The sequence below is a fragment of the Plectrocnemia conspersa genome, unplaced genomic scaffold (genome assembly GCF_051122295.1).
Source record: "Plectrocnemia conspersa isolate PC_06_02 unplaced genomic scaffold, ASM5112229v1 ptg000009l, whole genome shotgun sequence".
Lineage (NCBI taxonomy): Eukaryota > Metazoa > Arthropoda > Insecta > Trichoptera > Polycentropodidae > Plectrocnemia > Plectrocnemia conspersa.
In genome coordinates, this window is record NW_028277173.1 from 6,837,265 (window position 1) to 6,863,753 (window position 26,489).

Below are 26,489 nucleotides of genomic sequence, written 5' to 3' on the forward strand. Positions count from 1 at the left end.
AGGAACGTTTTTGGTCGTAACGAGGGCTTTTGTGTGGTCTCATTCTATACGCTATTGTCTTATTTCCTTGTTGATGGATGATATTTACTGTGATCATAAGTCACAGTAAATTAACACGAGTTTTAAGAACAAGACCCCATAGAAGTGTAGATACTTCCGATCTCTATTTGAAAAGCTTTCAATAAAGTATGTATATTTTTAAGCACCTGGAAAGGACCAACCCTTTTTTATGGAACTGTATAAAAATGCAGTGTTTTTAAAACCTCATAATAAAAAAAGGCTAAAATATTTGATTTAGCAATTTTTTCGAAGAAAAACACTAACAATGAACAATGAGATCGTGCACAAATTAAAGCATGTCGATATCTCAGCAAAAAAAAAACGATCAACAGAGAGAGGTTTTGAAGGTTAATCAGGACAATGGCAAATCATATGTTTCATTTTTTATCAGCAAAGAAATGTTATTATATGACATTTTCTACATAGTCCTGTCAAAAGAAGAATCCTTCAGTCATTACAAAATTATAATTTAGGTATTTGAATTTAAAAAAAACACAAAATTAATTTTGGACGATACCTGAGATTAATTTGAAACTGTGGAAGACTCATTTTATTACTAAGTAGGGGGCGTCTCAATTTTTTTAAGAAAGGGACACCCTAGTGTGCATTATTCAGTCGGAAAGCACGTGATTACTTTGATATATTAGTATGCGCCTCAGCTAAATGAACCTGTCTGATTTAAGGGATGTGGCTCTATACTAAGACTGCGGCTGTTTGAATAAACTGCATTTTCTTCTAAATTTGGCACATTCACCCCAACTCCGCAGCCGCACTTCATTCAAATTGTATAATGAATAACAAGAGCGCTAATGCCGGTCGGTAATGAGGGTCGGAGCCGGGTGGGTGGGTACTGGGTACATAGGTAATGCGGGACCAAAATTTTGTTATTAATTCAAAACGAAATTAGGCACCGTGGGACACTGCGTATCCGCCATGTGTTCAATGTGGGACGAGGGTCTTGTGAACACGCGGGGGTGAGTATCGGGATCGTATAAAAGTTCAGAGGTAAGACCCAGACCCGTTGCCTTCGTCAAATGTGCCCGCACGCGTGCGGGTAAAGGGAACTTGAAATATTCGTGAGGTGCACCAAACTTACTTAATTATGCATAAAGGTATATAGCGCACCCGTATAGGGTTTTTTGGCCGATTGATAGCAAGTCATTTTCTTCTTCGTCGTCGTTTCCTCATTGATGAGTACACACTCCGTAGATTTGAGCACTTTTGTGGCATTATTTACTTGGTCCATCCATCTTAAAAGAGATCCTCCTTTTGACATTGTTTTTCATTCTCTTCAATATTCGACTTCGTATATATTTGAGTATATTATTAAAGAGGCTGAATATACAAAATCAGGTAGATTGTCAACTTTTAAATGTCTCTTTTACACTTGCAATGTTTCAGTGAACAGGTTAAAAGATAACGCTAGTAAAGGTGATTAGAACAGTGCACATATCGCGAACCAAAGTTTCAGTATCGGCGTACCGACTCATTGAGGATCGAATTACACGCAACCACACGAACACAACACACCATGTAGATCGTCAATCGAAAGCCAATATACGCGTATAGTATGTTCTATGTGCAAATGGCAGTAGTATGTATGAGAGATGCGGTGTAGTGTTTCTATAGTGTCGCCGCCTCGAGGGCAGAGCGTTAAATTATACCGTACGTGAACCTGCGATTCCCAAATGCTTAAACATATGTTAAAGTTCAACGTACGTATGTGCTCTAATGAATTTAGTTGTTGGCTATTCGTGAAAAAAATAAAAATGATTTTCTTTCAGTTTAAACTACTTGAATAATGAAAGAGCGATGACGTTCAAAACGAAGTATTGTGCAATTGAGTGAAGTGAACGTAATCAAGATGGCAATATATACATTTATAATTATTTTGTAGTATAAAAAAAGAATACAAGTATATATAGTAATCAAGGAAATATCATTAATAAAGTAATCATTTAATTACATTTCACTAAAGATCTGAAACCATTGATATGTTGTCTTAAGCTTCTAAAGCAATATATGCTTTGGCATTTTGTGCATGTATTGAAATTTAAGGTTGTGTTTATCGTAGTCATCGATACACGAAAATAGTGGGTTGGTGTGGTTTCGCAAAATATTCTAAGAATATTCCTTGGTTCGAAAATGACAGTGTTCTTTAATTGTTGGTATTAAAAGGCTAATATGCAAAAAAAAATTAGTATAAATAGTTGTATTATATATTATTTTGAATGACTTATAAAGGGTAATGTTAATTGCTTATAGATTAAAATTTTATTTTTTATAGTAATCTTTTTATTATTATACAGGCGGCTCTCGACTTTCGCACAATTCGCTATTTCGCACATTTAAAAAAAAACAATTTTTTTAATTTTTTTTTTTAAAAAAACGTTCTGATAGCGGTTAATCTTTTGCTTCAATCGGACGCTCGTATGATACAAACAGGTCTACGATATGTTAAATTTTGCAAAATAAAAATTTTATTAAAAAATACGTTCAAAATTGTGGAAAATAAAGATATATTTCCACAATCTTTAATGATATGTTTCCAAAAAAACACAGCAAAAAAAAACTTGGATGAAATTGAAAATCTTTGTCATCGTAGATCGATGACCAACGTCAAAAAGATGTCCCTCTGAGTATTTCAATTATTCAAGCAAAAGCTCTTAGTTTGCACAAAGATTGGAAAAATAGATTAAAAAATTTTTTTAACACGGTTTTTCAAGCAAGTAACGGGTGGTTTTACAATTTTAAAATGAGGTATTCTTTTCATAATATTAAATTTACTGGAGAATCGGCTGATGTAGATAAAGATGCTGCAAAAGAATTTATTTCCTAATTATCCAAAATTATTGAAGATGTAGAATATTCCTCTAGCCAAATATTTAATGTAGATGAAACAGGTTTATTTTGGAAAACTCTTTAACAATGAAAAATATAAATGAAGCCTTCACGCACGTTGACAAATTTTTAAATATTATGGAAGATTGTGATCCCAATGGAGAACGCATATCTCAAGTGCGTAGGGCGATCAATAAAAACATAGCATGTTATAAAATACTATATGAAGAAAAGAAAAATAATAGTGGAAAACAATTAACTCTTGATAACTTTTCAAAGGAAACACCCGCAAATCCCACTTAAACGTGTCTCTTAAGCGCCTCTTAAACATCTTATATTTACTTGATAAATAAATATTTTAAAATACACACAATTTCAATTTTTTTACTTTCCTCGACTTTAGTACATTCAACATTCGCACACATTTTCAGGAACCAATTATGTGCGAAAGTCGAGGTCCGCCTGTAAATATTAGTCTAAGAGCCGCAATGACGGCAAGCGCATTAGAGCGAAGTTGCAAAATATATTTAACAAATTTAAGCGTGGATTATTTAATAAGTTCAGGTATTTAACGTTTGTTTTTAATTATACGTTACTGCCTTGTTCATTTTGGACAGGTAATGTCAGAACTATGTTTTGTGGAAATAATTGCTTCTTTTTTATTTCAGTTAATTTTAATCTTCCACCTCTCAAAATATTTATTGAAGCTTTCAATTTTTTTTGGTAATTTAGCACTTCGTCAGCATACATACATATGTAGATAAATGCGTATTTTTTAATTTTTGGGGTATCGTTCATATACAAGATAAAAAAAACGGGCCGAAAAACTCCAGCTAGAATTTTACGCGGTATCGAGTATTCATTATTTAGTGTAACAACAAAGCTTCTATTTCTCTGATATGAGCATATTAGGCGTAATAGGCAATCAGGAGCTTTGTATTTATATAGTAATTTTTGATTAAAATGGAGTATTTGATTATTTGTGGATTTCAAATAATGGATACCGATTTAAGAATGCTACGAACTAAAGTTTCAGAGAACGCGATTTTTCAAATCCTACGGATGAAAATCGTGATGTATAATTAAAATAAAATCCATCTAAGGACTGTAATGATGATAAAAATGATATCAATATCGTGACTCACTACTTGATTGGGTTTACATGGTTGTTATTCATTGAGATAACACATTCCATGTTGCAACGGAAGATTTTCATTAAATAAATATGCATCTCAGTGATGATTATATTTCTTGAATAGTTATACGATCTAATTAAACTGAACTGAGGTTTATAATGCAATACAGTACTAAAAAAAATCGCAAGAAGACTGTACAGTTAAATATGCCGCGTCAACTCATTCAAGTGAAATATTCTAAATTTAACATTAAAAATAATTGCACATTGTTAAGGAGCATGCTTTTTTTAAGCTTGATCAAAGATGAAAGATCCGATCCTTAGTTATACAATAATATCTATCGAATATTATTTAGTTAGTGGTAGGGGGATGTGTTAGACGGTTCAAGACGTTTGAAATGTTGCAACTTTTTGTGTGTAATATCGAAGGGCGCAGAGTAGGGTGTTAGGGGTTAAGCAAGAAAGGCAGGGATGGGGGTGATATAAGACGCAGTTCGGACAGGCGACAGCTCGCCCGCAGGGGGTCTGGGGGACCCCGACAACTTGATGGGCACTACAACCGAACCGTCACATAGTGGAAGGCTACTGCCGCACTATTACGCACACAAACTCGCACCAGTGCTAACAAACACATATACAACGATAGGCATACATTATATAATATTAAATTAAGTATTTAATAACTGGTTGATTTTCATAATAAGCTTTTCAGAATCCGAAACGATTAACTTTTTTGTCAACGCAACGCTTCGATAGCGATAGATCACATCAAAATAAAATTATAATTAAATATTTTTTTCTAAATAAAATCTTCCTAGATTTATTTTGTCAGTGTGCTAGTAGTTTCAATAAATAATTATATAACACAAACTTTATAAAAAGGTAGCCTATACCTTAAAATACTGTTTAGGTTTCCCGCGGGTGTAAGACTCATATAAACTTGAAAACAACTCGAAAATGCATTTAAGATTAAAGAAATATAAGGTTTTAAATAGACATGACCACGGAATATTTTACTAATAATTTGATCAATAATAAATGTGACATATGACCATATAAGACACTTTGATTGCTGTAAAAATAGTTTAAAATAAATAAAATATTTCAGCTAAAATCTGACAAAAATGCATTCGCATATAAAATATTAAGAAAAAAAAAACTATTTTTGATTACAGTAATTATCCAAATTTCTGATTAAATATTATGCAGCTGTGGATTTTTTTAACGGTTAGTATATTTTTAAATTATTATGGATGATACTAAATTTAAAGTCTATCTAATAAAGTGTTGTACAATAGTTACATATCGTGTAATAGTTGCTGCAACATATTTTTGACAATAAAGCCCACATCAACATCAATCAAATGAATATTTTCGGCAACAGAAATAATTAAATTAAACTTTGTTCTTATTTAGATTTTAAACATAAATAGGCTTTTTATAGTAGAAATATGAATGTATAAAGATATATTAAATACTAAATACCAGATCACGATTATAAAAATAGTTTCTCAATCATTTTTAATCACGGTTTGAACATGAAATAAGTAGCAGCCAATTTTACTTAAAACTGTAATATGCTAAGAAAGATGTTGACGAATCAGAATTGCTTTACAACGTCACAACATGTCATAAATAACATCGTAACAACTGTATTAAAATTTTAACGAATGCGCTAATAAAAAGCACGTCAAGTACGACTGAGTGTCGAGGTTCTCATTACTGTTTTCTGTAACAGCATTATGAATTCTCACTACCAGGTTATAAACTCCAATAAAACTCTTCAATAGAAATACCACATAAGTTTGTATAAAACGACAGTAATTATATTTCCCACTATATCCCACATTTTATTACAAATTTGTGATTTTTGGCCAAAAACTACACCGTCGTGATGCTTCAGACATAACTGCTAGTGACTTTTTCCTGTTCCAGCAGATAAAGAGGACATTGAAAGTGATATATACATATTGCAACTACAGAAAAAATAATTTCAAATATGTTTTGCGGATTAGAAAAAACGTATACTATATCTGATAAGAATTGTATTAAAAAGGAAAATATCAATGCTGTGCTTATTATTTTAAAATACAATTATTATTTTAAAATACAAGCATATATTTGATAAATATTTTGTTATCATTACAAAATTAACGTTTTTATACGAATTCACGTATTTTATCTTTAAGTTTATTTTTAGACGATAAGTCTAGGAATTCGATTTTTATTATATCAAAGATTAAACGAATGAAGAACAATGTAAATGAAAAAATATTTTAACCCATTAAGCATATGGCCGTACCGGTAAGGCGACACTAATGATCCAGATAGAGTATGGCCGTACTAGTACGGCCGCACTACTCCGCGCGCTATCTTTATATTTTCAAAAGCTACGTTTGTACTTTTTTAATTTAAGACAGTATATATATATTCAAAAAAAATACAAGTAAATAAAATTCTTTTGTATAGAGAAAAAATACGTAAAATAATATTCTGAAAAAATATTTTTTTATATTTAAATAAAATTACTCCCAAGATATACATATATGCTTGAAAATTAAGTCACTAATCAAGGGGTTACAATGTGTGATGTTTTTTGCCTGAACAGGTGAGCATTATTGAGGTATAAGTAGTTCATGTTAAGATGTATTTATTATTAAACAACGCCTATTATTCAATATTTAAAAATACACTAAATACATAGTCTTCAATAAGTGTATTTAAGTATAAGAATATATTCATTACGAGTAAGATATCATTATTATTAAAATATATTATAATATATGTATTAATAAAATATATCTAAGAAAAACATAGACAGAAAATAAACATCTACGCTCGAACACATTAGGACGTATCTATATATGTATTTATATATATTATATATAAAGGTGGAGCATATTTCTGCTTGGAACCTGTGTCATTTTAGTGGCATGACATGACATGAAAAAGGCCTTTTGGATAGAGCTATAGGTGAGGGCCTCACGACACACACCACCTCGGAGACCCTCCCGAGAGGACTTTGGGAACCATGAGTCTTCCACCGACGTTCCCAAAACTTGGATCATGTTTTAGCGGCGTGGGGGCCCCGGGATAGTTTTCCCAACTCTGAGGGGGCCACCGAGAGAGGGGGCACAGGGTCTCCGCCCGACAACTCTCTGGTTACACCCCAAATCCTCGGTTAAGCTAACTTCTGTAATAACGACTAACTAATCTGCTAATGGTAAGCTGATTTTTACATACCCTCCGTACGTAGATACATATACCAATTACCCTTAGTGGACCATAATCATACTAGAAGGAAGCTGAAAGTCCTTTTTTGGACGAGGTGAGCGTGTGTAATAATATAATTATAATGTATTTATGTATATCAAATTCGCCCACCTAATTGGTAATTTAATTTATATAATTTAGAAATTTGATTTGAAATAACTCTCGATTTGTAAGGCATTTAAATGAACTTTAATTTTAAAAAATTAAAACATTTTTTAACTATTAAAAATAATTTTACTCATCGAGAAGGTATTTGTTTATTTTTTGTTCCACTATAGTTTAAAATTAACTAAAAATATTAAATATTAAAATTAGAAAAGATATATTATTTTATTTATAAAACGTCACTTCACATTCATTAAAATAGCAAGTCTTTAGTTAATTGACATTTTAATATGAATACATGAAATGTATGTATTATTTTACGCACTGCTAACGCCTTTGGAAAACTATTAAGATTTAAAATTTCAAAAGTATGCGATACAATGTCAAGTTAAGGAGTTGCGAGATATGACCGTATGTGGTGCGCCTATTGCTTCTATTTTAGCTGCGACGTTGCGCAATTATATTTCGACAACGTCTTCAGTGTTCCATGTAACGCTTCTTATTTAATTAGCTAAATGTTTGTATTGTCATTGTGAAAGCCACAATATAAAAACTAGTGTATTTCGTGCTTTTAAAGCAGAGTGGAGTGTGAATTATTTTATTATAAATGAGATGAGCAGTGAGCTCGACACGACATTCACAACTTAAAGAAAAGTTTAATAGTTGTAAAACGATTTTTTTGCAAAAATAAAATGTGGAAAATGCATCTGTAACTAAAGTTTACGATTAGCTTATTTATTCGTAATAAAATAAAGCCATTTACCGAGGGTGAATTAATAAAGTCTTGTTTTATTGCAGGCTTATTTTAATCAGTGTTACAATTAATATAGTTGGACGATCTAGCTCAGCTTTTTAAAAATAATTTATAACAATATATTTTTCTGAGAAATTCTAATTATATAATAATCTCCCAGATATGATATAAACGGGAAAAAAAACACTATGGTTCAATAGAATTCATAAACTGGATTTTCAGGTATAAGTCGCCGAATTTAGATTATTTTTATTAAATACATTTTGAAACTCTTTGACTCATCCTTGCATCTATTATATATCTATAATACAAGTAAGCCTTCTTAATATGATTTTCTTCTACTGTTTATATTACTTCTTATATAATAAAACACAATATTTCATCATATATTGGAGCAATCTCATGTTTAGTGTTAACAATGAACCAATGCTCGAGTTTGGAGCTGTTTGATGCTGTAAAAACACACACAATCGCACACGTGTATAGTACAAATACAACTCGTCATCCTCCAGCGAGGCAGATCAAATCCAGCAGCCGTAGGGCGGCAAGAAAACTCATTATCGGCCGGAGAAAAGAGGCGCCGAAAAACTCCTCGGCGCTCCTGCTTCGGCGGTGAATCAAAAAAGAAAAAAGAAAGAAAAAATCTTTGTCCTACCCGACCGACCTTCTTTACCTTTATTTGCGGCTGGGGTGGCGTCGTGGGGTCTCCGAGTACCCCCGGGCGGAGGGCCGACGCCCACCTAGTGGTTTGGGTTAAGGGTCGAAAAGACCGGAACCGCACAGATGTAGCGACCGAACGACAAAGAGGCCGACATTTATACCCGTTGGACGAGAAAAAAATACTCGTCAACATACAATATTTCTTGTGTGAGAGTGAGCGTGTGTGTTGAGGGTATAGTGATATTTCGATTCGTGGTAGTGAGATTTAATGTTTCGGATGGACGTATGAAGTGGTTGTTAATGTTAATAATACGCATACTAACCTATATGTAATACAAACATAAGAGTTATTTATAAAGTAAATACAGAATGCAGAAAATATTTTTAAGGCATTTTAAATTTGCGATTGACTTTACAATAAACTATTTTAAAAGTTCTTAATTCAGTGAAAATGTATATTTAAGAATTAAGTCGCAGGAATGCTACGATAAGTGTTTCTTCTCGAGAATTTTTTGAGAAAAATGCTAAATCGAGAATTCTCATTTATGATAAATCTATAATTTTCATTGAGATTTTTTTGTTAAAAATAAATTTGTATGCAAATATTTAAATGATTTACAGCTACTGCATTTTTTGATACCGCTTATTTAGACAGCAAAAATTTGTTTACGATTTTTATAAGCACCTTAATCGGTCTTTTATTTGCTTTAGCAATCTAAAAACTACATTAGTAATCAGATATGGCTAAACCACTTCGCGTGGAAATCGTCAGATTGCAAAAATGAATGGGGGCTTTCCAGAAAGTTACTCTATGAAATTTGCCTGACGGCGAAATTAAATATCGTTTTTTCAATAATCGAAAGAAATGGTTTATCTGAATCTTACTGGAAATATAAAAAATGTAAAGTAGCAACAGCGGTTTTAAATACGGGAGCCGCTCCGCGCTCTGTAATCAATCGAAGTAGATCGATCCCTTTTGGTCCTTTATACCACATCATCATCACCCAGTTTTCTGGGTATCAATAATATTAGTATGTCCACAATAAAGTATTTTTTTTAATATATATATATAATATATTTTTTTATTGATCAAAATTTCTAGAAAATTCTAGAGAAAATCTAAAAGTAAACATAAAAACACTGATTTATCAAAAAAATAAAAACATCTAGAAATCAGAATAGGAAGTTTGGTATTTATTACGTATAGTTTTAAACATATGGCTTTGAAATTCATGACTGACACTAAGACACTTGTAATTTTAAAAACATTTTGTGAAAAGTAAGTGCTGTCGGTACAATATATAATAGCACTTGACAATTGATCAAGAATGGCTAGTGCAATGCATCTGTCTATTGTCATGTACGGTCTGCATCGTGCGCTAGTCTTACTGAACTGCAGGCATTTATGACTTAATACGTGAGGTTTTGACTCACACTCAGTGCATTAATTTATTAATCTGTGGCTTTTCAGTAAATACAACACACATTGAAAAGTGCATAAATAAAAGTATTTTTTTAATATATTCAGCAAATATACAAGTGTATAGTATAATAAAGAAAAAGTAAAAAAATTTTAGATGAATATAATACAAATAGACAAAGGTATATAATATTACGCATAAATATATTGTGAGTTTTGTAAATCAAGCAACAATTTAAAAAGCTGTACGAATTTTATATGTTAAGTATAGTACTAAAACGTATTAGAATAGAGAAGCTTTTATACTTAAGGCGATTTTTTTTAGCTAAAATATTAATTATATAGTATAATATTAATTAAAGTTAATATTATTATTATCTAGAAAACTGAGAAGAAAAGCGTTTATCTACGGTTTATCCCATGTAACATTTTAATTCATTTCCTTTGAAACTTGAGAGTGCAGCAAAGTAAATGTGAACATGTCTAATTTGTATAAATGTCTTATTCTGAATCGTATGCTTTAATGAAATGAAAAGGTGAAAATCTATAGGTGAATATGGCGGATGTTTTAATACTTCGAATTCTAATTAACCAATTACATAATAATTACATATGTCTTGTATTATGAATTTCACAAATTTATCCAAAAGATCGATTTAAAAAATCGAACAACCCTACTGCCTATTGAATAAAATCAAAATCTAAGAAGTGTAACAGAAAAATGATCAAATAATCTGCTTTCATATATATTTATAATTTTTCTGTAACAAAATTAATTTATAGGTTAAATATATGTCATACAACAGGTTTAAAGAAAAGTGTATTTAAATAACTAAAAAATAAAGTTGTTAAATAAGCAATTATATATGTTTTTCTAAGTGAATATTGTCTGATAGGAATTTAAATAATAAGCTATAGTAGTGGTATTAATAAAAATAAGTACACCTTCAAGCTAGCTAATACGAATTTTACTATGCTAAATTTTCATCTGACTTTCACCGTCCAATTTCGTCTTTTATTGAGAAAGTGGGCTGATATCCCTCTCTCTCTCTCGGAAAAATAAATGATTGGCAATTATTAAATCGGCGCCAAGCGTCGTCCCCCATACGCGCTAACGTTTGACGTCGCAATTATAACAAAGGATTTTGTCTTATGAGATTTATTTCCCGGACATTTTTGCGCATAAGCTGTTTCCCGGCGGGGCGGCCCTTGAATTACGCCCGCAAGCCTAATCTAGGCCCGGCCATCTTTTATTTCCCATTTTTCTCCGGTTTTCGGGTTCGAGAGGCGGCCGGTGAAGAATGGCGTCGGGATCCTTCTGCATTTAGGCGGCCGTGGATCTCTCTCTCATACGGGCCCCGTCTCCCCATAGGGCTCCCGTCGAGATGGGGGCGCCGCCGCCCACCTTGGTCCGAGACCTTTCATCAAAACCTCACTACGACTCCGCCGAAGGGGTGGGGTGGCCTTCCAAGGTTCGCAAGAATCATAGGGAGGAAAGACTCCACCGGAGGACGAACGGGCAAAAAATCTAGGGTAAGCCACCCCAATTATATGATCGGAAACTTAGGACGAAGGATGCCACGCACGCTATTGCTGCGTGTCCAAAGAAATTATGTATAGAGCTTAAGAATTTAAAATGTGCTAGAACAGTGTTTATTGAGTTACAACTCCTCAAAAGTCAACAGAGAAAACTGTGTATTAATAAGGTTTTAAAATAATTGCTAGAGATAGAAATAAAAAAAATATTTTCTTCTATAATTTATCGCAATTACAAAAATATATTTTTAATTTTGCGCAGATTCGAGTGTCCATTATTTAGTGAAACAACATAGCTTCTACTAGCGTATTAAACGTAGTAGATAGTCAAGGGTATTATTTTTGTATGGTTTATAAATCAAACTATCATGCCATACTGTGTCGAAAGCTTTTTCTATATCTAACATTAAAAACCCCTTATTTTTTTCATATTATAATTATCGCATATATGCTTCATTTAACTATTTAGTTGATGTGTTGTCGAGTGATTTTTACGGAAACTAAGCTGTTTATTATTAATTTTAATAGTGGTAGAAAGTATTTAAATAGCAAAACATTTTTACGATTTTCTCAAATGGCCTTATCTTTGCTATAATAACTTAGGAACTACAATAATAATCAGATAAAAAGAATCGGCGTAGAAATCGACAGATTGAAAAAATGTATGGGGGCTTTCCATAGAGTTATATAACATAATTTTAATAATTCAAGAAGGTTTTTATCCTTATTTTTTCGAAATATAAAAAATGTAAACATGAAACAGTTGTTACGTCCATTATAACAAATCACCATCCTATTAAAGTTTGTTCTTGAATCTTTAAAACAAAGCCGTATTGAATCACTTTCACTATTTCACCCAAAACACTTCACTTTAAAAATATAATAAAAGTATAAGAGAAAAACGAAGATCTGAGCACTGAAGTCTGAAAGGAGCGTTGGGCTTTCGACAATTTTCAAGGGTATATAAGCCAAAACAATCATTTCTAAATCTTTGGACCTTACTTGAACAAAAAAATTGGTTGGTGTCAAATATTTCCGCAAAAAAAAGCAACCAAACACATCATTTTTAAATTATGCATTCCACAGAATGACGACTTTGCTATAGAGTCCGATATAATAAGATCTAAATTAGAGCATAGCAAAAAGTAGTATTTCACCTCAAGTCAGAGGATCCTATGCTGAAAGTAATGTTAGACTTTGATCCCATGTATTAAGAACCTTTACATTGCTACCGACTTAGAATAACGAGAGTTTAGCCAAATTTGTACTAAGCAGAGCTACGACGAATCGACCGAGACGATCCTTAGAAGACTAAGGAAAGCAGTTGTTTCCTACGGGCGGTTGACCCAAAAGCTTAATCAATAAAATTCTTTTATTTTAAGACATATTTATTTGATTATAAGAATATATATTACAATGAAAACATAGAAAAGTAATGAAGAAATACTGACGATTCTTTTGGAAGTTAACGCCTCAATTTTTGGTTCATGGTTTTTTTTTCTAAATTTTTATTATAAAAAAAAATACAAAATTTGTAAAAAAAAATACAGACAATATTGACTTTCTTTAAGTTCAAATTCGAAAGCTAAATTCTAGATAAAAGTTTGAGGTTTTTATATGCATTTTTTACCCATTTTTTATTAAAATAAAATAATATTTCTCTGACATGTCAACAATTAACCTTTTGCATAGGGCAATATATTCGGTTCATTGGTTGTATGACCACTGGATTAAGCTATTGAAAAAGTTTGATGCAAATAAGGTTAGGTGCAAAACTTTCACTTCACTTTCACTCGATCCCAGGCTCATCAAATGTTAAAAATTTAGTGGTCTTATAATATCTACTTTCTTTTTTTTAAACATCTAATTAATTTTATTTTATATCATTATTTGTATCATATTTTATCTAATATAAGTTAAGCTAAGAAATAAATTATAAAGTTTACATGTTTTTATTGTAAATCTGTATTTACTTTAACTCTTATTAAAAATCACATTTAAGCAAAACTATACATTTATTTAGCTGTACTTTTCAATTTTTAAACCAAATCTTAAGAAAAAATGTCTACCAAATAAGATGAAAATATATTAAATAACAACGTGTTATATTTTAAATTAAAAATTGTCTTTTCTTGGGGGTTTTATATATTAGTTTATCTTAAATACACTAGCAGTTTTTCAATAAATTAAGAAAAGACAGCAATCAATTTTTTTAAATTAAATGTTTCATCTATATTTAAAGGAATGATAACTACTAAAGAGAATCAAGTAATTGTTACATGATATTTTAACTGTATTGAATAATTTTTATTTACCTGTACGTATGCAGAAGCATATCAATGTACCCATATTTAATTAAATAAATACAAATACCCATTTTATTTGATGTCTTGTTAATTATTTCCGACCATATATCCCTCGAATGTGAAAATGACCGTCCCAGTCCCCCGTTATAAGATCCGGACACACACCCCACGCGCGTAAGAAACCGAAGAAGTAAAAAAAAAGAAAGATACCCCCATGGCACCCCCGAAATGGACAGGAGAAACCCCAATCAATCTTACGTGTGCCTGGTAAGGGGATACCCGCTTTTACCCTTGTCTTTCTTATATATCACACACATACGTACATAGAGGGGTTAGAGAGGACGCCGGGGCGGATAACGCACCCCCCGCCGAATGACCATTGTGCCCCCTGACCGACCCGAAGGGGGTCTCTGAGAAGACGAACGAGGGCTGAACAGCAAATAACGACGAAAATGCTTGTATCGTTATATTTTTTTTCATGCGGTCGTGAAATATACGAGTTCTGGCAGTAGCTTTGCTGCTGGCAGATATCTTGTGTTCATAATTACGAGAGAAACACGGGGTCCTTTGTTGAAAATATAATATGCCTCGAGGTGTTAAGATGTACCATTCGTATACACGCGTGGGCTTAAATTCTTTTTAGGACATTCTACTTTAACTATTAAGTATACGGTCATCATTAAAATTTACCGAAAGAACTTATGATTTAGTTAAAATACAATTTTAAATCTTAAAGAACATATTGGAGTTCGTATTATTATATAAAAAAATCTATGCTACAAAATTTAATTAATTTCGAGATATTCAGTGTTTTTATAAATTTTTCGTCGACCTAAACAAACGACATTGCGTATCCGATTAACTGTTTAATGATAGTTTTAAGGCACTCGAATAAAATCTCTAGATCTTACTTCAACAAAGAAATGGATTGGTGTCAAATATTGGATAGGAATTGTCAGAATTATTCGAATTGCAGTCACTGCGTTGAGATATATCTCTTTTAAATTTTAATCATTAATTTTAGGATTTCTTGTGGTAAAGAATGTGGCTTTAGAGTAATTTTAATTATTCACAGAGTTCAATGGCATAAATATCCGATTATTCATGATGATGAATAAGCTTGTTCTTTATTTTTTACAATTTCCATCAACGAATCTGGCGAAACATTAAATAAACCATTGATGGTATTAAAAAATTTAATAAACTTTCCATGATATTTTAGGTTATCAAATCTAACTTCTTGTCTACTATACAATTTGTTTTCAATGTTATGTATAGGTTCATTACAACCTTCATAATTGAATTGTTTTTTTTAATTTTCGCCATCTGCAATCAACTTCTTTAAGAAATGATGCAGGTATTTCAAGGGCTGGTGATAATTCACGAACAGCAATTTTCATTAATTTGAATCCATTTTTTTGTAACCTTAGACAAAGTCAAAAGAATGAAAGTTCTATTATTGAACTTTTATTAGATCATGTCCAAAATATTTCTCTCAGGGGAAAATATGCAGAAGAACAAGTAAAGACAGATATTGCAACATAGTTTATTTGCATGTTATACTATGTTTTAAAAATATGATAGCTATCCTTACTGATAATATTATGGAGTTTTGATATAAAATGGCTGATTAAAATATATTTAAACCGAATTTTGACCAATAGGAGAGCGCATAAAACAATTATCACTTCTCAGAAGTCAAAAATTCACGTCAAAAGCAATAAAATCGTGTCGGCGCCGTCGCAGTGGGAATGCTCGGCAACGAGCGTTATATTATATAAAAAATATATTATTCAATAATTTTTTGGCTTCTCTGAATTTAAATATCAGTCAATATCAGTATCAATATCAGTCAGATTGTTAACTTTGCAAACATTTATCCAAAACAAACACAACTAACTTTTTTTACAGCACTAGATAGAGAGATTAAGTAAAAATATAAATCTTAAACCTCTTATTTAGATCGCTAGAAAGTCGATTATGTTTGTGAATTATTAAGTTCTAGTAATAATCCAACATTATAAGAGTATTTTGTGCTACTTATTTTATATAGAGCGCTTATACACGCTCATCTGATATGGAAATATACAACGCGTTAACGCGCATAAAGCATTTAAAGGGTTAAAGGCTAAAATATTTGCACAACTATTTAATAGTTATTTGTAATATTTAATTATTGCCGAAAATATAGTATTTAGTATCATAATATTTAAAATTTGAAACTATTTAATACAAAATATGATTACAAGATAGAACTCTAACTCTACAATGTTTGCAGTTACAATGCTTATGAATTTTATTGCAAAACTTAAAAGTTAAGACAGATTTATTTGGTTCACTTAGCAACATTTAGGTAAAAGCAAAAATTTGTATTTTTTTAATTTAATTTCTAGGTAAAAAAACCTCTATTATGTTAAATTAATGAAGATATTTGGCAACGTCACAAATAAGCGCGGACAAATGAGTGTGTGTCAAAAGGGCGCTGCATTATAAGCGCTGCGTCATAAAAGCGCTTACCAAAGTAGCGCTGTAACAAAATAGCGTGCGTCAAATGCGCAGACAGTCATATGAGCGTTTGACATAAGAAAGCACGTCATAAGAGCGCAAAAATACTTGAAGAAAATTAAATAATATATATTTTAGGAATGATGTATACAAAATATAGGTAAATTGTGAAAAATTTACAAAGAATAAAAATTCACGAAACATAGGCGGTAAAATTAATATTTTATGTGCCAGAGCGTATTAACGATTAAAATGATTTGTCAATGAAAACATTATTATTTATTAATTATTACGTACATACGAAAGTATGGCTCCCCATTCCCATACGTACGATATACTTATATATTTTGTACTAAAATGAAACGCTGATTTTAAATTTATCATTACATTTGTTCTGTAATGTTTCATTAAATTGACAAATAATTTTCGACTCGACTTTCAATGAATTATATCGTCATTCGTAATTATATGGATAATATGTATTTATAAATAATTAAAACACAGATTACTAATTGTTAGTAATTTACTAGCTCGAAAAGACTAATATTATTATTTGAGTTGCCGCTAAAAATGTCGATACCCAGGTCGATGGTTGTCGAGCGAGATAGCGAGCTCTGCTTGCATCGCGCTCTTTTTTTCGTCATACTAAAATCGTTTTTATTTGATAACAGACACACAATATTAAGTAAGAATTATGCACAATTAGAGCATATAATCCCGTTTCATCCCATATCATAAAAATATAGATACCCTTTGAAGGAAAAAATCAGTTTAAGACCAATAATTGATAACTGTCAAGTATCACGCGATTCAGTCTTAACACAGCACGATTCGTCCATGTCCGATGAAAAATTTTAAAATAAACTTACACTCGCAAATTGAAGATTATCGAGTTATTTGCGTGAGTTACAAATTCAATATTACTGAAATGTGTTTATTAGAAGTTTTTTTACCATTAATAAATTGAAATTGGCAAAATTAGCTTGAACACAAAGCCAATAAATGCATTTCAAGTTTTGTCGACGTACGAGTGCAACGCTTGGAATACGATGTCGACACATTGTCGACTTACTAGCACAAAGGATTAACTATATGACACACACAATTTGAAATATCCGAAAATTACAAAGACATTACCTTGTAAACCGCATGATTGTTATTAGAATTGTTTATAGCCTCGCGCCTTCGGCGTCACTCTCGCGAGGCCCGCGGAAGAAGGGACGCTTCGGTTATGGACGGCGTGGACACTAGCACGTAACACTAATTTCAATTATACACTGCCTAATTCTAACACATACACTAAATTACACTATCACTTTATAATTAAAAACATCGAAAGGGATATTATTATAAACGAAAACACTTATTCGACAAAAATGTAACGAAACAGTTTACGCGTCCGACGTCACATAGCTACTGATTTTTTTTTAAATATTTGAGATGCATAAACAAGTTCAAACCGAGTTCAAGGTTATGCTTCGTGTTATGTTCATATAAACCATAACGATTAAAATGTCGTGCATCTCAGATTACAAAAAAAAAAAAATTTTATCGAAGGTTGACAATTTTTCTATTTTTAAAATATTCATCTCTAATTCCAATTATTTTATTGCAAGTTGTTTGTTTATTTTTAATATTTTAATGCGAGAGTGACACGAAGGTCACCTTTGTTGTTGACTTATTGACCTTCTAAAAGTATAATGTCGATCATTATACGATTAGGGGGGGCTGAACAAAACTATATTTTGAAATTTATTTTCTTTATTTTATAAACATATTATGTATTTATTTTTATTGAAAATTAATTTTATTCGACTCTCCTTCTTACAAAAGTCAGCAATAACCGCATTATATAATCAGTATATTTTTCGAGTGTCCTCGAAAAGAAAGTTCTTGTTTAGATAAAAAGCAAATCACGTCAATTAGTTTGGAAATAATATATCTGTTTGCAGTAACTTTTTTATTATTTAATTCAACATTTGCCTTAAATTGAGCTGAAGAAATCATCGATACGATTTTCATTACTAATTTTTTTAATTGTATAGTAGCGCATATGTGAGGTTGAGAGCATTCGTGCTTTTTACGAGCTTCACTTAAATTGTAATAAATTTAAAAATATAGTTTTTATTCCCATTCCCCTTATTTTACGAGCTTCACCTAAATTGTAATATATTTAAAAATATAGTTTTTGTTCCTATCCTCCCTAACCGCATGCCCTGTTTCAAAGTTACCGCACGACACTGATATGCATATATTGCATGCATGGGGATGGGGAGCCATACTTTTGTATGTACGTAAAAATTAATAAATAATAATATTTTTATTGTCTAATCATTTTAATCGTCATTGCGCTCTGGCACATAAAATACTAATTTTACCGCCTATATCTCGTGAATTTTAATTCTTAGTAAATTTCTCACAATTACTTATATTTTGTATAAATAATTCCTAAAATATTCATTACTTGATATATACCAAGTTGTTTTTGCGCTCTTATGACGTGCTCTGTTTTTTTAAGCGCTCATATGACTCTGCGCATTTGACGCACGCTATTTTGTGATAGCGCTACTTTGGTAAACGCTCTAATGACGCAGCGCTCATTTGACGCACGCTCTTTTGACCGGCTGCCAAGATATTTATTTAGATCATATACAAAAAACGTAAAAAAATCATGAATTAGGTAAAATTTAACATATCCTATCAATGGTTTTTTTTCACATATGATATATTTTTTTATCAACTTGAAAAAATTAGTTTATTTAATATTGATATCAGTTCATATGAATCATTTGTTATATATAATAAATTTAGAGCCTGTTTCAATAAAATACAACAATATTGCATCGGTTCATAAGTATAAAGAATAAAAGTTTCTGTTGATTTTCAACATATATAATACTAGTAATATACATATTTGAAGGCTTATTTAGAATTACAATATTGATTTAAAGATTAAATATGTCTAGCAGTGGTGCTTATGAATTTTATTGTAAGACTAAAAAGGTAAGACAGATTTATTTGTTTCACCAAATAACAATAAAGTAAAAGCAAAAATTTGCACTTTTTATATGCATAATTTCTAGGTAAAAATCCTTTATTATGTTAAATGAATAAACATATTCATTTACATCCTATACAAAAAACATATTGGTAAAATTAATTATATCTAATCAATGATTTTTTTATGTATGATTAATTTATTTGTCAATTAGAAAAACTAAGTTCATATATTGAATTATATAAATCATTCGTTGCACATACTAATTTTATCCCGCGATTGAAATTTAAAGCCTGTTTTAATAAAATACAACAATATTGCATTGACTTATATGTATTAAGAATAAAAGTTTCTATTGATTTAAAGATTAAATATTATATGATTAGATTGACAGGATTTTGCCTGTCATTTGTCTATTCCTTAATATGTTTAGTTTGCAAAATTAGTATTGTTGTTGATTCAATTTAAACATGGCTTTCATAATAATTATTATAATACCGGTAAGTAATTAAAATGTGTTCCTACCTTTTTCTCGAAATTCATTGAACTGTCGTAGCTGTACCCTAAATTCTTCATGTGCTTCATATACGTAGTCGTGATGGGCACGCTGTAGTCGATCTCCACATCCATCATATGTCCCTTGCCGAAATAATGTCCGCTCCCTGAGCTTTCCGTAGACAATCTGTGCGGCGAAAACATGGACGGAGACCAGGGCTTAGAATACGACTTAGATTCCAGACTGCTTCTATGCTGATCCAATCCGCTGTACATCGGATGTAAATGTCTCCTTTTGGGCGACAGCCTAGATTTAGGCGGATCCTTCGAAGTCAAATTGCATACGTCCAGAGGATTATAAGGTTTCGATCTGGGTTTGCTCACACTGCTGCTTTTGCTACTTTTATGTTCTTTCGTTACTTTCACTTCCTCGTCGCTCTTGACACTTTCGCATTTTTCAACATTAACAGGCTTCTTGATTTCCTCCGTGGATTTGATCGAGCTTACAGATTTACACGATCCATTGGGCGATTGTAAAGGCAGTTCCCTCTTAGATTCGTCTTTAGGATAGCCGAAGTTCAATTCTTTCCTCACAGTTCTAAAGGCGCTGATGGGCGACTCGAATTTATTCGCAGCTGGCATATGGTAGTTGACGATTCCATTATAATTTTTATTCGACCCTTTCGTCAGATCGACGCCGTTCGTTTCGCTCAGTGGATAATTATCTTGTTCTGGGATCAAGTAGCTTCTGGGTCTTGAGATTTCTGGCGACTCGTAAACCGGTAGAATGTCTTTGAACGATTTCGTATGTTGCGAAGCGTCTATTTCGCTCTCCCAGTTTTTGGTCACTATGTCGACTATTCCGTTCTTAGTTATGTGGTGATGGTGGTCTAAGGGTTTCAGCGGTAACGTTGGCGGTAATTGATGGAAACCGTTCGGTATTACGGTGGAGGGCAAGGGCGTGGGGCTGGGACTGGGCGTTGGCAGGACCGACGAAGGAGATAGTGATCTCGGTCTTCTTTGACAATCTGTACAGCCCATCAGAAATCTGGTGACGGCCTCTCTCGGCAGGAAAGCGTACGTTTCCGTTATCTGTAACAAATAAAAAAAATGTTGTATATAATAAAACTCATGTTATGATAAACGAAAGCTTAAAAATATGTTTTTAAAACACTTGTCAAAACTTTGGCTTTGAAATAAAAAAACAAACAAAAGAAACGATACGTGGTCGCGTATATTTAAAAAAATAAATCAAGCTGATAATTTCTTATAGTAATAAACAAAAGCATTTAAAATAAAAAATATAATATTTCACCGTTAAAAATGGTAGATACCATAGCGAAAACATTTACATAAAAATGCTAAAAAATATTACATGAAACCATATAAACCCACAAATCTCTAAAATCGGTAACCATGCCTTAATATAGTTTGCTTTAGAAGCATTAAAGTGTGATGCATAATTTGCTTTAGAAGCGTTAAGTAAATAGTTATATATAGTCGCAAACTTAAACTTAAATAAATTATATTTTCTTATTATTAGTCTTATGTTATATTTTTAATTTATTCAGTAAACTGTATGTATTTTAAATTATGTAATATATGTTTATATATAAAAAAAATAAAAACTGAACCTGTAATTATTAAATATAAATTAATTTGTTAGGATTAATCTAAATTACAACATAACAATCTGATTTATTATAGATAATACAAAGTTATGCACCAATTTCATTCATCATCAATTTTTTTCCTTGCATAAATTATAATTACACGTCACTAGTGACCGTAAAAATACAAAATCGACTACAATAAAACTATATACTAGATAGAAAAAAATCAGCAAACAATTATAAACATCACTGCAATAAAAATAGTATGTGCTTTTATATATATATATTTTTATAAATCCATAATTTTAGTTAATCGCTTTTAAAGATTGTGATTATTTGCAGTTTTATGTCATATTTTTGCGTATTTTGGCAAAGCAAAATTAAATAAAATAATGAAATTCTCTACCTTTTTCTCACTCTTACAAAAAAATGTGATTTTGTAATTGCGAAACTTATACCAAAATAACGACGAAGTGTAAAAAAAAAATAGTGCATAAGTAGAGCAAAATATATATTATAAATTTATTATTTTCCAATAGAGAAAATGTTGCGCTTCGCTTACTCTGAATTGACATTATGCGAACGGCGAGACAATAAGCAAATCACGTGAGGAATCCCCCAGTTCGGCGGTGATTCCCTGCTTTTTATTCGTCTCGCCCACCGGCCACCCACCACCCACTCTCCCTTCGACCCCTTTAAATTTAAACGTCTTCACTGTTGACACACACATACACACACACGTACAACACACGTGGGCGCAACAGGTGCTTTTAAATCTATCTGTTGTGTCAGACCGAAAACAAATAGATCAGGGGTTATAAAACGACTGCATAAAATAAACTACTTTAATTAATTATTATTAAAAATTAAATGTGTTCTAAAATGTTCAATATAATAATCAGGGAGATTTACTAGTATATTATCGATTAGGTTAATTTTAAAGTCAAAAGCAAATATAGTTTATTAGAGTATAAGGTTTGAGACATGGGCTATTTTAGTCATCGTTTTCCAATGTTAATAATAATATTATTAATATTGAAAATATTTATTGTGAACGTAATTTCAAGTCAAAATATTTACTAATAATTTTAAAGCTATAAAGATATATTTTATAATTTTATTAATAAAAAAAACATGAGGAAAAATAATAGTTACACTATATAATTAATCTGTCTAGTATATATTTAAATTAAAGTCGAATATTTTTATATGTTCCTGCAAACCGCTTTGACAAATTTCTAACGTGTTTATTTCGAACAATTAGGCGTTAAGCTGTGCTTCCACTTTAAATGAACGATGAAAATTAGTAAATGATTACATTTTTTTACGCAAATTAATAATATTAACGCATTTAACTTAGCCAAATAATTGCTTAATCGCGAGTTTAAATAAAGACATTACATTGTTCCTTGGTGACATATGATTCAATTTTTTACGACACTGATTAATATTTATGGTTAAATCTTTAAAAGTGTCTCAATAAGTTTAGTGGTGACTTCTAATTCATAGCGCGTTTTGTATAAATAGGTTAATTTATAAATCGATTGCATTCAAATGGCGTTTTCTAATACAATAATATGAAGAACAAGTAATAATTACAAATCGTTACCAAAAATATAATAAAAAACACTATAATTTTTGTGGCTTCTTCTAATACCAAATATTTTTTTGTGAATCAATAATTGTAATTAAAAGGTAAAAAATGCAATTAAAAATATTTTTGAGTATATTATTAATTCGAAAAAGTAATGTGTTGAAAATTATATAACTATTGTTTTGTATAATACAATATATATATTAAGGTATATTATTTCTTGGGTCAGGTTAGTTACCTTTATTGTAATCGATTCTATCGATTCTTTTCCATTGCAATTTATTATTAATACAGTATGTCAACAACTATGATGATGAATAATACACATGATTATTATTAAAAATTCACATCACGTAGCCAAACAAAGCATAATCTTAAGAATGCCATGAAAAAATATTAAAAAGCTCCATAGAGCATTGAATTTAAAAGCCCTGTTTCCGAATTCATTCACGTGCAAATGCAAACGTGTTAGAATACAGACGGATAAATAGACATGCGAGAGAAAAGGAGACGGAACAACCACGAGTTTCGTTTTCTTTCGCTTGCCCATTTTCCCCCGTGACCGTGAAAACTACGTAACGGCATCACTCCCCCCCAGATGTAAATATGCAATTGATAAATTCCTCCGATTAAGAAATTAATTGCATAATATAATATGATTAATATATTCCTAAGATGTTCAAAAATATATTTTACTAACCGTTCTGTACGTCCGCTTCTGTCCGGCATGTTTTCCAGCTCTTCCTTCCAGGTCTACGTGGACTGTGTAGATTATGTCGAAGAAGTTCTCCACTATTGCCACTTTGCGATAGACAGGATCCTGACATGACGAATTCTGCAAAATATAAAAATATATTTGTTAAAAAAATTAAGTAATTTGAGTGGAATTTACAAAAACATCTGTGCGACGTTTGAAGAACTTTTTCGTTCAGATAATTGGTTCGAAAAATGGATAAATTATATAAAAATAAATTTTATTTTTATATTAATAAAAGCATATTAATCGATTGAATAAAATAATATTTTTAAGTTAATTGTATATTTTTATTAATAAAATTTAATACGCCATAATATTGCAATAATATTTTATGTTTTATCTAAGTTTCGAACCAAATAGATATTTATTATTTTACAAATTTTCATGTTAAGTTTCAATTTCCACCAATAGATGTCAATGTTCCATATGTTTAAGATTGCTATTTTTGACTATTTTTTATATAAAAAATACGAAACATATGCTGCTTATTGCACTATTTAAATTTAATAGCAGTAGCAATAAAAAAATCAATTACAGCTTTAGCAATAAAATCGATATTGCAGCGATAGTAGATTAAATATTTACTTCCCAACATAATTTAGATCATATGTATAACATTCATGGAATTTTTAACATAAACATATTTCATTTTTTTTATAGCAATGAAAGACAGTATTTATAAAGTGAAATAATAAAAAGAGCATCGACATACGTGTTTAATGCATGAAGTTAGTTGCGAGAAATTGATTTGAATTTACAAAATACAATGTTGTTTAATGAATTCTATATAAATTATATAAATATTATACATAAATTTTAACGATATATTTTAAACTGGATAAATATGTTTTTTAACAAATTAAGCGATTAGTTGAAAACAGCATACATACTTATGTAATATTTATTATATTATCTTATGAATAACAATGCTATTAAAATAATAAAAAATAAAGTAAAGCTTATTTTTGAATAAATACATACATATAAAATATTTCGCCTTCATTTTAACAATGAAAAAATATAAAAAAAAATTTTTGTTATTTTTCAAGTAATATTAACAAATTTATAAATAAAGTAATTTTTTAGCAAAATCTAAAAATATTTGTTTTCATGTATCAACCACGACGACGAACGGCGGTACGTAAAAGCGTATATAGATCATTAAGAGTTGAGGAACAAATTAGTAAATAATAATAGATCTGTTCTTATTAATAGACTGGTGATACATCTCACTGCTATAAATACTGCACGATCATTGCTAAATTGAAAATACAGGTTTACACACTATTTAAATGCCATAACTTTAATATTTTTTGACAAAAATAAGCGTAAATTATTACTTAAACCTATCCTGGACTAAATATTTAAAATAAAAAAACGCATTTCTTTCTTTAAATTTTTTCACTCTAACAAGAGTATTTGTTTATAAATTTTCATATCTTTGGATGCAATACATTATTTATAATATTAAGAACCTAACAACCTAAGTTATATTAAACATTTTCAGTCTCTTAAAATTATTATTTAAGTCTAGATAATTATTTCTAAAGGAAAAGTTGGCAAAAACCTCTTTGCAGATCTATTATTTTTAATTTAAAGATTTTTAAAAATAACAAATTTCACATTAATTTCGGCGAGTCATCGAAAAAGATTTAAAAAACAATTTTAATTTATAACTAAATAACAGTTTTTACAATAATACTAAAGGATGTACTCGCACGAACATTTAGCGTCCCCACTTTCTCCGGGAACCTGCAGGTGTCACAGTAGTAAGCACATGAATGCAGATCATTATACTTCTCAGACGGTTCGTTTCTTAATATATGTTTAGGTAGCTTATGTTTATACCTAAACGGTAAGTTAATTTGACGTTAGTTCTAGGGTGGGCATTTAAGGCGATTCTTAAACACTTGTTTTGCAAAATACGTATGTGCTGGACCATACATATGTCATCAGCGGCCGTATCATAGATTTATATAATAAAAGTTTATTTTTAAACAATTTCTTCTTTGAAAAATTGGAGTAATAGCTGGGATGGCTAAGATTCCTTTTTGTCTAATGGCTTTAACATGTTTTTTTTTTTAATTTTTTCACTCCAGGTGCAACCTGAGATATTTGTCAGATTTTGTCCGCCGTTTATTTTTATATGTTACAAGAGAATCGCATTGTTCTACGAAAGAACATGATAGCTTCTGTTTTACGGTCATTTATTTTTAGTTGCGCAGTTGCCCCAGTCCACTTTCAAGTCTGGCGATTATTTTCTTGCTTGATGAAGATTGCCAAATCATCCGCATATAGCGCAAATTGACATTATTGTTGGGTTGGAACGTCATGGATATCTAGGGGGAAAAGATGAGGGCCGAGAATGCTGCCCTGTGGCACTCCCATTGCTACTCCTCTCGGGATTGAGATAGTAAATTTTCTGTCGCGAATATAA

General features: G+C 30.8%; 1 protein-coding gene across 6 annotated transcripts in view; it reads right to left on the bottom strand.

Moving 5' to 3' along the window:
* The window catches only part of LOC148231756 (nucleolar protein 4), a 314,898-nt gene that overhangs the window by 127,719 nt on the left and 160,690 nt on the right, over positions 1–26,489 (bottom strand). For 5 of the 6 annotated variants that reach the window (XM_088192002.1, XM_088192001.1, XM_088192000.1 and 2 more), the window contains 2 exons: positions 23,996–24,130; positions 20,119–21,180 (listed from right to left, as the gene is read on the bottom strand). In XM_088192002.1, coding sequence (XP_088048128.1) covers positions 20,119–21,180; positions 23,996–24,130 — 1,197 coding nt within the window. Of the gene's footprint in view, positions 1–17,732; positions 17,992–20,118; positions 21,181–23,995; positions 24,131–26,489 lie in introns of those variants that run through there. The other variant, XM_088192008.1, reaches the window with a different exon arrangement.